At 35.0% G+C, this 17683-nt stretch overlaps 1 protein-coding gene across 1 annotated transcript in view; it reads left to right on the forward strand.

Annotated features, from left to right (window-relative positions):
• Positions 1-17683, forward strand: part of IFT80 (intraflagellar transport 80) — a 106603-nt gene that overhangs the window by 85716 nt on the left and 3204 nt on the right. Inside the window, exons 14-19 of the mRNA XM_033090443.1 lie at positions 2590-2725; positions 3138-3285; positions 4388-4559; positions 5518-5607; positions 5713-5885; positions 12895-13018. Coding sequence (XP_032946334.1) covers positions 2590-2725; positions 3138-3285; positions 4388-4559; positions 5518-5607; positions 5713-5885; positions 12895-13018 — 843 coding nt within the window. The remainder of the gene's footprint in view (positions 1-2589; positions 2726-3137; positions 3286-4387; positions 4560-5517; positions 5608-5712; positions 5886-12894; positions 13019-17683) is intronic.

Raw genomic sequence — 17683 nt, forward strand, 5'->3', positions numbered from 1 at the left:
TTTAGTGCATTTACAAACAAAACTATGTTTTTTCTTCCCTCCTTCACAAAACTAAAATATAACTCTGTACCTTGCTTTTCTCACATAACACGATTTCTGGAGATCTTTCCATATCAACATACAAAGTGCTTTCCCAATAATCCCCTACCCCTTTACCTCGCCCCCCACCCCCGACACACACATATAGTATAACATTTTATGGATATATCAGAATTTAACCTGTGCCGAAATGATGGACATTTGTTTTCAGTCTTTTGCTATTACAATGTTACCAAGATTACTTACCTTACATATGTATCTTCTTGCACAAGTGTTAGTGTATCTGTGGGATAAATTCTTGAAATGTTGTTGCTGGGTCAAAGGACATGAGCGTTAGTAAGTATTGTCAAGTTCTCTTACAAAGAGATATATCAATTTATGTTCTCACTAGTAATACATGAGATGCCTTCTTCCTCACAGCCTCTCCTTTATAGTCATTTTAAATCAAGACTATGTAAGCAGAATTTTTCCTTTACAGTAGGATTAAGCATATATAAAGGGAATAAATTTCCACTTTTTCAAGATGCAGTCATTATTTTTGTTAGTAGCATTGAAATGAGAGTCATTTAGTAAGGTTTAATAAACATTTCTTTTAATGTGACAATTCTTTTTCTAGTGTAAGAAAGTTCCTTCCTAAGTGTAAGAAAGTTACAATTTGATTATTGTAGGAATGGAGGTGACTTCCTCATCTCACACGTCACTCAATTGCACAGGATATTTTTATCTCTTTGCCTTGTATATAATACAAAGGATTTTCAAATTTGGGTTTCTATAGAAAAAGCCAATCTATTTCATTTTATAGTATATGAAGAAACTGAAACCGACGATTATCCCAAATAAATAACAGAACCAAAACTAGAACTCAAGTCTGACTTTTACTAAATGAATATTAGTGTAGGGCAAGGGAGAAGGTTCAAGTGAACATGAAGCTGCTTTCATGTCCTGCTACAAAGAGGGACCCGGGAGGAACAAAACAGCAGTGGACAGAAGAGGACTGGACAAGAGGAAGTGAAAAAGCCCTGCTGAATGAAGAGGGGCTGAGGAGGAGGAAACACTCCCCACCATGTACAGAAGCATTATTATTGTGGTCAATCTTCAATTTTGAATTTCTTAGAGAAGAGAAGCCTATCTGTTTAACAGTGTTTAAAAAAACGTTCTAGGTACTTTTGATGGGGATGACAAGTAATTTATTGTAAAGATCAGTTTCTATGAAAGGTTTCCATTTTGGAAATATCTAGAATTACCTTTCATGCATACCGCGATATAAATGGAACATTCTTTTCTTCTTTAAAATGCAATTGATGGGGGCAGCCAGATAGCTCAGTTGATTACAGCACAAGCTCTCAACAAGGTTACTGGTTCAATTCCCACATGGGATGGTGGGCTGCGCCCCGTGCAACTGAGATTGAAAACGGCAACTGGACTTGGAGCTGAGCTGCGCCCTCTACAACTAGATTGAAGGACAACGACTTGGAGCTGATGTGCCCTGGAGAAGCACACTGTTCCCCAATATTTCCCAATAAAATAAAATAAAAAAATACAATTGATGGAATTTCAAAAGACAAGAAGAATTTGTTAAAAAAAAATGTATTATGAACTGGTATATGACTTATCCTGATCCATCAACTTGGATGAGGCTTTATGTGTGGGGTTTTTTTCTTTTCAGTTTCCAGTGGTTTTTTTTTTATAGAGTTATGATAGTATACTTAGATACAGTAACTTGGTGTGCTCATGATTCTTGTTGAATTCATAGATCTTAGCAAGTCTTCAGATATAGTAAGCAGTAAACAAATCCCTCTTGGATTGAACTGAAATAAATCCATACTGAAACATTTCCAAATTATAAGGAAATTCATTTCACTAGCTAGTATAATAGAGTAATGCTATATGCCAGAAATACTTTACTATGGTAGACAGATCACTAATTGTGCAGTCAGAAGTCTGGGTTGTCAATTCCAGATATGCTCGTTACCAGCTTTTTCTGAGCAAAATCACTTAATGGCTATGGATCTCAGTCTTCTCATCTGCAAAGTAAGTATAATACCCACATCAAAACATTGTTTCCTGTTTCGCAAGAAATGACTATGAAAGAATCTATAAAATTTAAGGCTCTTAAGAACATAAGATATCTCCATAAATCAACTCTTACAAATCTTTAAAGTATAAGCAATCTACTTAAATTTTGGTATGAGAATCTTAATCAAAGTAGACCTCATGGGATACCCAGACTTGCCTCACTCTTTCACCCTGAATACTAAGATGCAAGTGTTTCTCAGCTTGCAGAGTTTCAAAATATATATTATTTTATCGTGTTTTAAGGAGCATTTTTCCCTGGTAAACAAACAAAAAATGTACATGTTACTATAGCTTTTGAATTATTCATGTATTAGCAGTTTAAAGTTATTTAACAAGGACATTTTATCACTATAAGTACTGCAGTGATATTTAATTGATCTTTAAACAAACGCTCTTTAATTAAAATACTTAAAATGATCTAATGTTAAGCACCAAAACTAATCCAGTATTTTCATTTTTTTTTTTAAATTTTAGAATGAAATATTGGAAATTGCTCTGGATCAAAAAGGACTTACCAATGATAGAAAAATTGCTTTCATTGATAAAAATAGAGATCTCTATATCACCTCAGTGAAACGATTTGGGAAGGAAGAACAAATTATCAAACTTGGTAAAATAATTGTAATACATTTAAAATTACTTTCAATTTTCTTAGATCTACTCTGTCATATATTATACTAAATAGCTTACTTGTTTGAATGAATCTATGAATAATGCTTTGATATCATAACATTTATTACCTACATAACTCCATTTTAATGGCAAGTCTTTATCTGCCACAACTAAATTGGCATTGAAGAAAGACTTGCATGTTAAAAATATAATAGTTCTGGGAAGTCTATTCAAATATTTCCATAAATTCTTATGTGAATTTTTGTACCTGTTTTCACCTTTATATGATCAGAAAATAGAGTCAGTCCTACCAGAAATTAGATGGGGTCTTGCATGACAACTGATTTTAAAGATATATTTTTAATGCAATACCGTGGAACTAACAGTACATTAATTCTCTTAAAAATAAGGGACAATGGTACATACTTTGGCATGGAGTGATACATGCAATATCCTGTGTGGACTTCAAGACACTCGATTAACAGTGTGGTATTACCCCAATACCGTTTATGTGGACAGAGACATTTTGCCTAAAACATTATATGAAAGGGATGCAAGGTAACATTTTACTGCATAGAATTGTTTATTGTGGTAAATAAAACTCTTAAGAGTGTCACATCTTTGACTCTAATTTCAATCCTGCAAGATATCTTTCACTTTACTCAGTAAACTAATTTGTTCAGCTAAAGTTAGCTTAGCGAGATTTAAGTGATGGAACCGAGTTGCAAGTGTTGTACAATACTACTATAGTTATTTATTTGTTCCTTATATGAATGTAATATCCAAGCTTAATGTTGTTTAATGGTACCTCGGGTTTTCTTTTTTCAATGTGGCTTAGTGATTTTAATATCTCTTAATAACTCTTCAGAGTTTTCAGTGTTCCCCAGCCTTGTAACTACCTTTCCTCTGTCCCAGATTATCATGGACCCTAAAACTTACAGGAATGTATGTGTTCTAAAATTGAATTCAACTTAAAATTGAATTTTTAAATTAATCTTAGAGATAGAAAAAAATATATGAAATTATTGAAAAGCTTTTTTTCAATTTTATATTCTTCAGAAAATTAAATGCATTTATATTTCTAAATTCTCTTAGGAAATAGTAAGATCTCCCACTCTTGACAAAATAGGAATACAAAGCCTTCTGAACTCTAAACCTTAGCTTAACTTGCAAATCTATTTTGAGTTCATTTTTAATATTCAAGTTCACAACCTTAGCCAAACCAGAGGCATCATTTAAAAAGTATTTAAACTAACGAAGAGAAGTTAGTCACCTCTTTTTATGATGATAAAAATCTTGAAATCAACTTAATTTTTAATGGTTTAACACTTCTAAAAGCTGAAGCTAAGTGATTTAATGATTTGTGTGATTTATCTTAAGACTGAGAAAAAAAGGTCATTTCAAATACTTCTAGGAATAGCTCTCACGTATGTAATAATTTTACCATGTTAAACTGTGTATTTTGCTCCAAGTGTATAAAGCAAGTTACACTCAAATGTTTATTTGAATATATACATTCTTTCTGGAGTTAACATTTTTGGAGGCATATTTTGGAGGTTGGAGACTTCATATGTATGTAAGGGGTCAACCCTCAAATTTAATATATACGAAAAATTTTGCTCAGAATATAAATTACACTTTGTTTTTTTTTCCCCAACAGTGAATTTAGTAAAAATCCCCATATTGTGAGTTTTGTTGGAAATCAGGTAACTATAAGAAGAGCTGATGGCTCACTGGTTCACATCAGCATATCACCATATCCTGCTATTCTCCATGAATATGTAAGCAGTTCAAAATGGGAAGATGCTGTAAGACTTTGTCGCTTTGTTAAGGTACTTCACATTTAAGATCCATAGTTGTGTATATGTCATTTATATTAGTATATAATATTATTATATAATGTTAGTATTATGTTACACAATATCTTTGTGCAAGATGAGAAATGATAACAGTTAAGGGCTGGAAAATATGCAATTGGGATCATGTCTCTTTTTATAAGTGAAGACATGAATAATGTAGGTGGACAGATGCCTTGTAGTTTATTTTCTGAAGAAGCTATAATTTAAATATATAGGTTCTTCATATTGATACATATAAAAGTCTCCTGTGGAACTATTTTAAAAAGTTAGGTTTCCACCTTCTACCCTCACAGAGATTCTAATTTCTTAAATCTGGGGAGAGGCCTGGGCATAGTTTCTAAGTTCCTCAGATGATTCCTACAGCTAAGGTTAAGAATCTGCTTTAGGTCAGCATTTCCCAACTTGGTTGAATTCAGTATTTTCCAAATATGTTTGACCACAGAACTCTTTTATTGATCATTGGTTAACATCCCTTAGAGTACACTTTAGTTGAATGACTTGTTGATGCTTTTCCTCACAGTGGTTTACTGATGACAGTCTGCTATAATAGCCTTATCTAAGAGCCTCATTGTTCCTCAAGTTCCCTACAAGCTATAGTCTTTAACATCTCATCAAAAAGACTGGAGGGTTTAAAACTTGTTATCTTAAAAGTATATTGTGAGTTCAAAAACCAAGCTTTGATAATTACAAAAGAAATTTTTCAAAAAAATTGGTTTAAAAGAAGCTCTTTATGTGTTATTAATATAGTTTAACAAAGTAGCCACAATGAAATTTCCACATCATTAATTTATTCAATTATTAGTTCTTTCGGTGCTATACTCAGTAATTTTTAAATTAAAATTAAAATATAATTGTGTTATATTTTAAATCAGTATATTTTAAGGCAGTTCAACCATGTAGTTGAGATAATTATTCTCGTATTTTATTTTAGGAGCAAACTATGTGGGCTTGCCTAGCTGCTATGGCAGTTGCTAATCGAGATATGACTACTGCCGAAATAGCCTACGCAGCAATTGGTGAAGTAAATAATGTTTACTTATTTGTGTGTGTGTGTGTGTGTGTGTTTCTTACCATAATTTATTACATTTCTGTTATTATCTGCTTCAAATATTTTTTCTTTTATTAGATTGATAAGGTTCAATACATCAAATCTATAAAAGATCTTCCATCTAAAGAATCAAAAATGGCCCACATGTTAATGTTCAGTGGGAACATGCAGGAGGCTGAAATAGTACTTCTTCAGGCTGGCCTTGTTTATCAAGCAATCCAGATCAATATTAATCTCTACAACTGGGAAAGGTAATAAAATGGTTTTTATCAATTTCAAAACCTGATTGATCTTGTTCTTTTACCTACCACTTGAGTAAATTACATTTTCCACTGTACTTAATAGTTTCCAAACACCACAAAAAATTTTATTTGTTTATATTTGTGAGTAGTTTGCCATTAAAGATTTGTGCCTTCTTTGAACTTGTAATGGAGCAGAAGTTGGGGTGTGAAGAAGAAAAGAAAGTCTAGGATGTCTCCCAAATTTCTGATGTTAGTAACTGGATAGACGAAAATACTAATATTGGCAGACTTGGAAGGGAATATAATGAGTTCAGTTTTAGGCATGTTGGATTTGAAATATTTGTGAAGAAATATGTGATAACAGTTGATTAAATGGACCAGGAGCTCATGAGAAATATTTGAACTGGAGCTATAGATTTTGGAGCCATCAGGAAATGGTTGGTAGTTGAAGCCAAAAGAATTTATGCAATTGCCTAAGCACTGTGTGGAGTGAGAAGACATCAACTACATTTATGGGATGGTAGAAAGAAGAGAAATCCACTGAAAGACTCTGATAAAGCAGTCTGGCAGAGAAGAGCCAAGAGAGGTTTGTGATGCGAAGGAAGAAAGATGAAGGGATTTGTAGTAAGGAGTGTTTGCTAGTAACCTTCCCCCCACCATTAGGCTTTGGGACAGATAGCTTTCTAAGACACAGTAGCATGCTACTCTTCCCTGTGATATATTAAGTTCCACCACTCTCTCAGGTGTGTATCTCTTAGTGACCAAGGTTGTACTGCTTATAAACACCTGTAGTTACTATGTCATAAAATTGGTATGCCTACATTTCCAGGTTAGAAATGTCTTTCCTCATCTTTGTTTGTCTCTGGCCTCAAAAATAACCCATAAATCTTTGAATTACAGACCCCTTACTCTATAATTCCTTTTGATTAGGATGTTTATAGATCCTATCTGTACCTTTCCCTCGAATAGAAGTAACAAAAATGGCAGGTGGTTAATTTTGTCGTTGTCATACTATCCTCTTTTTAATTTGTACGCTAGTGATCTATATAGTCTTCTTACAATTCAGCCACTGTTTATGTCTTTTATGTACACAAATTTGTTGTCGTTGTTTAACTGTACAAAGTATTAGGAAAAGATGTTTTTGGTTCTACAGACATTAGTAAGTCATTGTCCTTGTTCCCAATTTCTTCTTCATTCATTGTTTTAAAGTAGCTAGTTTGGAAAGAGACAGCATCTGCTGAAAAGTCTATGTTAAGTCACTAATAAAATTGTGTATTCTGTTACTAATCTGAGTTCCACGAGAAATAGGATAGAATAATGTTTATAGCATTCTTTCAACTAATATTTTTGAGAAAATATTTATGTTGGTAAATGTTAGACACTACTATTTGTGTAGCTCTCTGAACACTATACACTATTTTAAAAAAAAATTTAATGATCTTTAACGTAAAAAACTTTCAACCTAGTTAGGAATTCCGTTTTATTGTCATTAGTAATAGTAAATTGAATGAAACTAGACTACTATCTTATACCATACACAAAAATTAGCTCAAAATGGGTTAAATACTTGAATGTAAGACCTGAAACAATATAATACATAGAAGAAAACATAGGCACTAAGTTATGGACATTGATCTCAGAGGTGTTTTTGTGGACTTGATCCCAAAGGCAAGGGAACCAAAAACAAAATAAATGAATGGGACTACATCAAACAAAAAAGCTTCTGTGCAGTAAAAGAAACCATCATCAAAAGAAAGAGGCAACCAGCTGAATGGAAGAAGATATTTGTAAATGATACTTCCAATAATGGGCTAATATTCAAAATATATCTGAGTAGAACTCAACAACCAAAAAACAAACAATCTGATTTAAAAATGGGCAGAAGAACTAAATAGACACTTTTCCCAGGAAGACATACAGGTGACCAACAGACAGGGAAATGCAAATCAGAACCACAATTACCATATCACTTAATTAAATTAAGTACTTTAATTTTAAAAAATAAAATAAAATTATAAGACAGTAAAACAATAATTGTGGAGCCTCTATTTATTGAGTGCTATGATATACCAGGAATTGTTTTAAACACTTTCCATATATCATCTCATTTAGTCATCACAGCGTTTTACAAATGAGGAAACTGAAGCTTACTCGTAAGTTGGTGGCAAGTCTAGGATATGAACTTAGTCTTCTAATATCAAAGAGGACCTGAATTATCTCAGTGTCACCAAGCAACTAGATATGTACTATTTATATTTTTTATTGGATTGCTGTTTATCTCTTTCATTATTTGTGCAGATACTTCCATCATCTTTCCCCTTTCAGATTATCTACTTATGGAAGGACAGAAACATTTCATATTATATATACGTAGTAGGTGCTTAACATTCATGCCCTTTAATCTTTACGCAATACTCTTAATCATTTTGCATTTTGCTCCTCTACAAACAGTGGGTGTAGATATATACAGTGTATCCATGTCATAGCAGGAAGGTGAGGATATCTGCCTCTTATGGCTTCTATTGATAGCCTATAATGTATATGTAAATGTATATAATATATATGATGCCCTCTGAACCTTTCTGTATCTCCATGACCTAAGTGAAACTTAACCTTTCCCAGAGGACGCTGCTTCTTTATCTTTCCTCTCAAATAGAGTCAATTCTTTCCAACTCCACGTTTCTTAGGATCTGGATATGAATGGAGTTGGTGTCCTCTTTGCCTCCTTCATCTTTATTTTCCTGTCTTATAAAATCTGTGATCCTTTGAGAGTTATGTCGTGCGCCATACTTATTTTCCTGTAACTTCAAAGCTTCCCTGTTATTTCTGTATCCTGCTCCCCTACCTCCAATTTTCAGCAAATGACCCTACCTTAAGATATTAGATCTCAGGGAGAGGGAAAACAAGAGGGGCAAAGAGGATTTAATGGGGAAGAATGAACACTGTCTACCTGGTATCTTCTCCATTCCTCCTGTCTACCTGGCATCTCCCTTTCCTATGCGTCTTGCTTTTTATCTTGACTATAAACCAGTAGGTTGGTCAAGTGTTGCTAGACCTTTGTGTCTACCTGATAAAGATCCACAAGCATTGTTCCAGGATTCTGACTATTATTTACCCAGTTAAGACTCCCAGGTAGGCATCTCTCATGCAGCCCACCGACCTGCCCATATTTGCTCCCAGAACCCGCTATCCAGCTACCTCCTCAACATTTCCATTGGAGTTCAAATTTGTGTTTATTCTCTTATAAACTTGGTCCTCTTCCAGAGTAATTTATCTTTTCAGTCTATGCAAGGCTGGAAATCCAGGAATTACATTTGGCATTTTCCTTATGCTCCTTCCCCCTCACCCCAATGGCCAACAATTTCTCCTTCCAAAACCTCTGACACTAATTCTCTTCCCCACCAGCACCCTTGTCTAATGTCTAAGCTGATCCAAGTTTTTTTTGGTATTAGATCATCACTGATCTCTGCAGCTGCTCTCTCCCTCTCCCACCCATTCCTCACACTGTAGTTGTAACGGTCATGGCACAGTTGTAAATCTGAACATGTCACTCCCGATCTGACTCACTTAAACCCATAGTTTCTCATCTTTTTTAGCACAATTATCTAGGGCTGAGTAAGAAAGGACTTAGCAGAAGTTAATATCACTGCTAAGAAACTTTTATGTATTGTATTCATTTCCAAATTCTACAGATATTTCTGAAGCCTCTTGGAATATTTGCTCCTATTGCATATTTATTCAGTGGATATTTATTGAGCACCTGCCCTTTCAGGTATATTTAGACATTACATGGAGATCTGCTTCTTTTTTTTTTTTTTTTAAGTCTTTTGGTAAAGTGTCATTTTAAGTGTACTTGTTCAAAAAGGCTGTTGAATTAGAGAAAGGGCTAAAGTAATAGCTGAGAATGGGAGCTTTGGAATCAGACCTGGGTTTGATTTCTGGATTTGCCCTTCTAAGCTATGTGATCTTGGACAGGTTGCGGAGGCTTTGTAAACCTAGGTTTCCTTATGTTTAAAATGGTGATAATAACTACAACCTCGTGTTTATTGTCAGGACGAAATATTAATAACATAGTGTGTGAAAATTTCTTAACATACTGCCTGACACATAGTAAGCTTTCAATAAATGGTAGCCATTATTCATTCTTTAAATATTTATTGAGTGTCTCTGGTGAGCCAGGTTTTAGGCTCTGGGGATACAGCAATGAACAAAACCAACCAAGCTCTGTAATGACAGTTTTGATTCTAAATGGTATGGCTAAAAGGATAAAAAGGTAGGAGTAAGAGGGATATGTATTTGAATCCAATATAAGAATCCATTTATAGCAGTTCAATCCAAAGAATGGATTGGATGATAAATATATTAGATTGCTTTTAAGATCCCTGAATTTCTATCTTTGTTTAAAGCCTTTAGAAGGAAACAGATTTTATTTTAATATGTTATTCCATTTGAGAAGCACAGTCATGCTGTCATCCCTACTTGAATTTGAAAATTGCCTGCCTGATAAAATGCAGCCCTTGAAGAGCTGTAGGTAAGCAAGTTATCTACATGCCATTGACTTTGGACATTTGGTGGTGGTCTGTTCTGAAAAACTGGAGGTTCAGAGAGGTAGAAACTAAAAACTCCAGGTATACATATTGATCCTTTATGTAAATATTAATAAAAATAATTGCTCTGTGTCTCCCAGTTATATAAAGTGTCTATATAATTTCTCTGTGTCTACCAGTTACATAAAGCAAACTTCATTCAAGTTATGCAAAAAAATCATATTTTGGAGTAATCTTTTTATATCACTTCATTCTATTTAAAATCAGAGAAGATACATGGATTTATTCCAAGCCCATAATCTAATGTCACATTTGTTTGGTTGCCAAATAACCATTTGCTAGAGACATACTGTTCCCATAACCCTTATATGATTTGGAGTGAATTCCCTCCTAAATGTGGTAAGGAAACATTTTTTACCCAGTGTGTACTTCTAGAGACCATTTATACTAGCACATATCATTTGAATTTTTACGTTTAGCATTGCTCTTCAATCAGATAATTAATACATATTTTATAATAATAATGACCATAATGATAGATAATACTAAGAATCTAGTTTCTAAATGCAGGATTATGCCTTTCTACATAATTAAATATATTGATGTTCCATGACAAAGTATCTGGAATTTTTGAAAAGCTCCAACCCAGAATGAGTGCTTACGTACTCCCCACTTAGATCTCTTACAGATGTGCGTAATCAAAAACCCCTTCCCTCATCGTGTGCGTAATAAAAACCCCTTCCCTCATCGTATACAATCATAAGGAAAGAATGGGAAGTGGAACTTCTAAGATGCCAAAAGGGTGGTTCACCAGAGTCTCCACTCACATTCACCACTGGCATCAGTCTTTGGGGTATATAGGGGGATGATGTGGGAGAGGGTTAGAAGGATTAGGCATCTTCTATTTCTCATCTTTTGATCCTTTATGAATTTTTTTTTTTGCCTTCTCTTCCACTTTTGTTCCTCTATGTTCTAGTACTTCTACATTCTTTTCTGTATATCCTCTCTTTCTCTGAAAAGATTTAGTCAGAGGAATGAAGGAACTTTGTGAGGAGTTTGCGATGAGTAGCAAATACCCTTGGATTTAGCAATATGGTTTATGCCAATATATTTTTTATAAGAAATTGTGCTGAATTTTCGCATAATCATTTGTATTCTACATGACTTATGTTAATAATTTTTTCATATTAAGTCTTTAATCTCAATTGTCTATTAATTGTCAATTAATACATACAGCGTATCTAAAATCATTCTTAAAATGATTATTTAGTTTAAGTCAAATCAAAACATGCTAAGAATGAAACAGATTTTCCTACTAAAGAGTCACACATTGCAAAAGAAATCTAGTCAGTAGTCAGTCTTGTCCAAAACAACAGATTTATAATAGTTGACTCTGATACATCATGACTAACCTATTCAGAAGTCTTATCTTATATTAGAAAGCAAGAAAACGTGAGGAATAATGTACTTTGACTATTATGGTAGCTGTTTTCCCATACTTTAAAACAGGATAACAGGGAACAGTGTAGGAAAGCTGTACTCACTGGATTATTTATGACTCAGCTGATGTGAGTGGTGCACGGGATCCCAGGCTGAGATGCTGCCTAAAACCTGCATACGAAAATCGGCCTGGACCTGAGAGCTCACCTTTTCTTTTTCCACCAAATTATCAATATAGAGATTTTATTTCTTTGGTGTTGTACCACTGATTTCAGCAATTCATTCAGCTCTCGTCTGCTATTTCAATATTACCTTAAAAATAACTTCGTTACATAGATAGATATTAATTAGATTACAAAATTTAAATGGTTATTAATTTTTTCTAAGAATCAAATGGCAAAGGCATTTTTGTCAGGCTTTTATTATCCTTAAATTTTATTTTCATAATACTTTAAATGTACTGTATTAATAACATAAGGAGATCAGTATTTAGTTGAATATTGAACAGAATAAATTCATTATACAAGTAGACTTACAAAAATGGTCAAGATAGTTGAACCACTTCCACTGAAGGAAAGTTCATTTACTTGTATTTTATTATGATTTCAATGAATTTTTCAAGTGAACATTTGCCATACATACATACACTCTGTAATACTCACCAAAAAGAAATGAAAGCTAAATCTCCCTTCAATAAACGTACAGGTTAGTGAAGGAAACAGACTTCCAAATAATAATGATACTGTAAGCAGTGCTGTAATAACGGTACGTGTAAAATGGAGCACAGATAAGATAATGGTCATTTATTTCTACAAGGGGAGCTGCTCAGAAAGAAGACATCATATCTGATCTGGATCTTGAATTATAAACAGGCATTTGCAAGGTGGATGAGGTAGGGAATGACGTTCCCTACTGAGGGACGAGTGGAGGGAACAACGCAGACCATTTGTCCCACCCACTCACCCCCAGACTCTGCTGCCTATAGAGGCCAACACAAGCAATGCTGATAATCTGTTTTATTCTCTTTATAGGGCACTCGAATTGGCTGTAAAATACAAAACACATGTTGATACAGTTCTTGCTTACCGTCAGAAGTTTTTGGAGACATTTGGTAAACAGGAAACTAATAAACGATACTTGCAGTATGCAGAAGGTGTAAGTATAATACCGTATTTTATAATAACGTACATGTTTTATAATTATATGTAATATTCATCTTAATGAGATAAAATTTGAATAATCCATACCTTAATCTAAAAAAATTACTTTTTTGCCTTGTGATATTGGAAGTCTTATTTTGACTCTATATTACTAAAATTTTTTGAATCTTACAGCCATGTTTTGATTAACTCAAGTCTGTTTTCATAGTATCCAATTTGTGTTATACTTGGGTGCTAATTAATATTTTAGATAAACAATATAAATGGCTGGGATAAAGGCTTCAAACTCCTGAATTTTGTCTTCCACCAGCTGCCCCTTCTGTCCCAGGAGAAATATATAAGCAGACAGGGGACTGGCCAGAAAATGGATACTTTGGCACTTTATAGAATTTTAGGGAGCTAGCTTGCCCTTCCAGAGAGGCCTAGCATAAGTAGACTCTCCACCTACGACCAAAGAAGGTTACTTTGCCTCTCAAATTCCTACCCCAATCTCAGATTCTATCATTCCAATGAGTAGAGAGTCATTCCAATACATATTAGCCCATGAGAAGAGCAGAACAAGAGCATTTGCCCCAGTGCCTGGAGCAGAACTGATTGTGGCCACTTGACCCCATCCTGCTGAGCTCAACTGCAGAAATAGAATTTATCTCTAGCCACATAGACAAGAGACCTGTAAGCCCAAGACAGGGCCAACCTTTGCTCCCAACTCTGTGAACCAGTTGATTTTCTTAACCTTTTATTCATTTATTTATTTTTAAAAATGTTTCTGAGTGTCACTCAGGGCCAAGTACTATGCTGGGTGCTGAATCAGATATGGTTTTTGTCTTCATGGAGCTTATGGACGATGTGGGAGTGTTCCTCCTTGGGGATAGAGTGAAATGGAATGTTCTGATCCATTCTAGAGGGCAGAGTATATTAAAGGAACCTTGGGAAGAAGAAAGAGGATAGAGAAAAGGCCCCTACAATTCCTACTAAAGCCAACACTATCCACTTCTCATATTTAAAATACTGAGTGTCGTGATCTTTTTGGACTTCAGAACAGTTGTCAGGGTAGTGAAGCTTTTGGGGACATTCTTAGAGTTCTGAAATGCAACTTCAATATCTGAATTCAGGATAGGCACAAGTTGTGGGTTTTTTGGTGGAAAGGGATGTATTTTACAGAAGCTCGCCAAACTTCTTTTGCTTCATTCAGAACTTGTCTAGTACTGAAATGAAACCTCTGAGAGTTTGGGCTGTGAAGCTTTACTCTTCTACTAGGACAAACTTAGGCTCCCTGGGACTCATGAGGGCTGCATTATAACTCACAGAATGTGACAGCAACTACCACCACTACAGTGCTAAGCAGACCAGACAGTCACCAGATATGTGATATTCTTGTCACAGTTTTGAAAATATGACAGTATGTTGACACTGAGCACCCACCTTTTATTGTATAATTTTTTTTTTTAAAGATTTTATTGGGGAAGGGGAACAATTCTTTATTGGGGAACAGTGTGTACTTCCAGGACTTTTTTCCAAGTCAAGTTGTTGTCCTTTCAACCTTAGTTGTGGAGGGTGCCGTTCAGCTTCAAGTTGTTGTCTTTTCAGTCTTAGTTGTGGAGGGCGCAGCTCAGCTCCAGGTTCAGTTGCCATTACTAGTTGCAGGGGGCGCAGCCCACCATCCCTTGCGGGACTCGAGGAATTGGAATTGAACTGGCAACCTTGTGGTTGAGAGCCCACTGGCCCATGTGGGAATCGAACCGGCAGCCTTTGGATTTAGGAACATGGAGTTCTAACCGCCTGAGCCACCGGGCCAGCCCTATTGTATAATTTTTAAGCAGACTAATGCTACTCTGTTTCCTCTTCAACGTCATTGTCATCAATATTTTTTTCAGTATTTTCACATTTGGTGCTTTTGAGGACATAGAAAATATACTTCTTACCTTCAAGAAAATTATATTTTAGATAGCACAAACTTAAAATTTTAATATTCTTTCTCGTATATGTATTGAACTGTTACCAACGTGTAATATTTCAATTACAAGAGTAGCACAAATGTTCAAAGTGAGATAATCAGAACAACATGGCTTTTTTTAGGTATTTTGTTTTCTTTTCTCTCTGAAACTATGTAGGTTACTTTAATTGCCTATGGCACTATGTTCTAATTTCCTACTTTTCTTCTTCATAAATGTAATTTGGAAGTTAACTAGAAATCGTAAAGCAGTATATTAAGATGAAAATTACCTTTGACTGAAAATTTTCCCACTATTTATCCACCTTAGCCAAAATTGTGATTATATGAACACCTTATTTCAGAACGTAATAGTTGAATAGAGAAAGATCATTTTTTTAATTTGAGAAATTTATTTTAGATATTTTGAATTCTGTGGGTTCACAATGCATAAAGTGAATATAAGAAGTGAAAAGTTTGATAGACATTCATATTTATGAGCCCAGAAATATTACTTGAACATTTCTAGTTTAAAATATGGCAAACTTGGTTTCATGCAAGGTGTACTGTCTTCGAAGAACCCCATTAGAGTCTTTGTACCTGGTTTATAATGGTGTTCAGTAGTATTTGTAAAATAATGTGTAAGTCTGGCAAATAAAATCCACTTGAGGAATATATTCAATCTACTGAATACATACTCTATACAAGAAGAAAAGTAGAAGAACCTGGAAATGTTTAAAATATTATGCTAAAAGAAAGAAAAACATGGTGAAGAACCAACTAACCAACAGACACCTCATGAGCAGCATTTCAGAAAGTATAGAATTTTGAAGAAATCCAGAAGAGTCAATACTCTAGAGTTCAGACAAACCACTTCAGGTCTTGCAGCTTCTAAGGACTGATAGTTTTACAAGGTCCTGAGATACAAAACCCAGGAGAGAAAATAGTGAGAGATTGTGTAGTGACATCTCATTTGCTGGGTAATTAGTTGCCATTTATTTATTCAATATTTATTGAGTGTGTACTCTCCTTGGTGCTTGGGATATAATAGTAAACATGGCAGACACTAACCCGGGCCTCATGAAGCTCATGTTCAAATGGAGATGATAGTTAATTATATGGTTGTTCATTGCAATTGTGATTATTGCCTTGAAGGCTGTATACATGGTGCTACAAGATTTTATGAATGGGGAAGTTGATCTAGGGTGGAGGGATCAGCAAAGACTTTTCTAAGCAAAGTAAATAATATTTGAGCTGAGCTCTAAAGGATGAATAGAAGCTGATTAGGGGTGAGGGTGGTGCGTGGGGATTAACATGTTCCAAGCAGAGAGAAGTCATCGAAGTGGGAAAGAGTAAAGAGCAAAGGGGAGACTGACTTGACGGTTTCATAGGGTAAATTAAGGATATTATTGGACTTTTTCCTAAGACTAATGTGAAGCTATTGAAAGGAAATACCATGATCACTTTTCCCTTCCTCTTAAAATCCCAATTCCTAAATATAAATGGAAACTCAGAATTTTCCACAAAATTATCTTGAGTAGGATTTTGGCTGTCAGTTAAAGGATATGATAATAAGAACAAAGGCATGGGGTCTTGAAAGAATGGGGAAGGAATACAGTGTGACTACTCTGGATCCTGGGTTCTTGGTGGTTGGAATACTGTTTGGGATGAGACATGGAAGGGTCTTTATATTGTGCTAACAGACTTCATAGTGAAGTCAATGAGAAGACCTGGAGGTCTGTCATCAACAGAACTGAAAGAGAACTTCTGATGTGCAAGGTGGATTGGAGGTAAGGGTGGTGACTCGGAGACCAGTTGGGAGGGTATTATGATAGTCCCACTAGGAGATGGAAAGAGTAAGATTAATGAAACAAAAAATTCAGCTGTAAAATCAAGACAGCATGTGTTTGGTGTTGGGAGGAGAGGAGGTGAGGTGAGGCAGGCATTTGAGAGTGACTTCAGTATTTCTAGTGTGGGTGACATACATGGGGAGGTCATTAACCTAGACAAGGAAGAATATACAAGTTTTGGACCTTTTGAATTTGAATGCATGAAAATATATATATATATTTTTTTAGTACCTGGAATATTCAGGTGGAGATATCTAGTGGACAACTAGAAATACAAATGTGAACATTGAAGGATATTGACAGCAGAGGATCATGGCCAGATCAGTTTATGGTCATGACCATGTAGGCATAGTTGAAGCTATGAGTTGATGAGATCTAGGGAAAGCATGAAAAAGCTGTGGTTGGAACCCTGGTGAATATTAATAGTTAAGAGGTTTTGTAGAGTAAGAATAGAGGAGAAAAAGAAAAGCAAAAGACAAAGAAGGACATTAGAAAGGAGAGCAGAAACCAGAAGGGAGGGGGACTGTACAATCTAATAGAGATTTTTCAAAGAGCAGTGGTCAGCAGTGTTGAGGAAATGCTCCTGCATTGGGGCCTGTTCTTCCGCCTGTCAGCATGCTCTTTCCCAGACGTGCACATGACCTCACTCGTCTCCTTCAGGTCTTCAGTCAGCTTCTCTGAATCCTTCTCCGATCATTATTTGAAATACAACACCACCACCCCAACTCTACCACTGGCACCCATGATCTCCCTTCCCGTTTCTAAAACTCTGACCACTTCTGACATAAGTTATATGTGTGTATCTCTTCCATTGTTTGTCTTTCCTTGTTTATCTCTCTATGAAGACAATGATTTTTATCTTTTTGTTCACTTCTGAGTC

Source organism: Rhinolophus ferrumequinum, chromosome 2 (genome assembly GCF_004115265.2).
Source record: "Rhinolophus ferrumequinum isolate MPI-CBG mRhiFer1 chromosome 2, mRhiFer1_v1.p, whole genome shotgun sequence".
Taxonomy (NCBI): Eukaryota; Metazoa; Chordata; class Mammalia; order Chiroptera; family Rhinolophidae; genus Rhinolophus; species Rhinolophus ferrumequinum.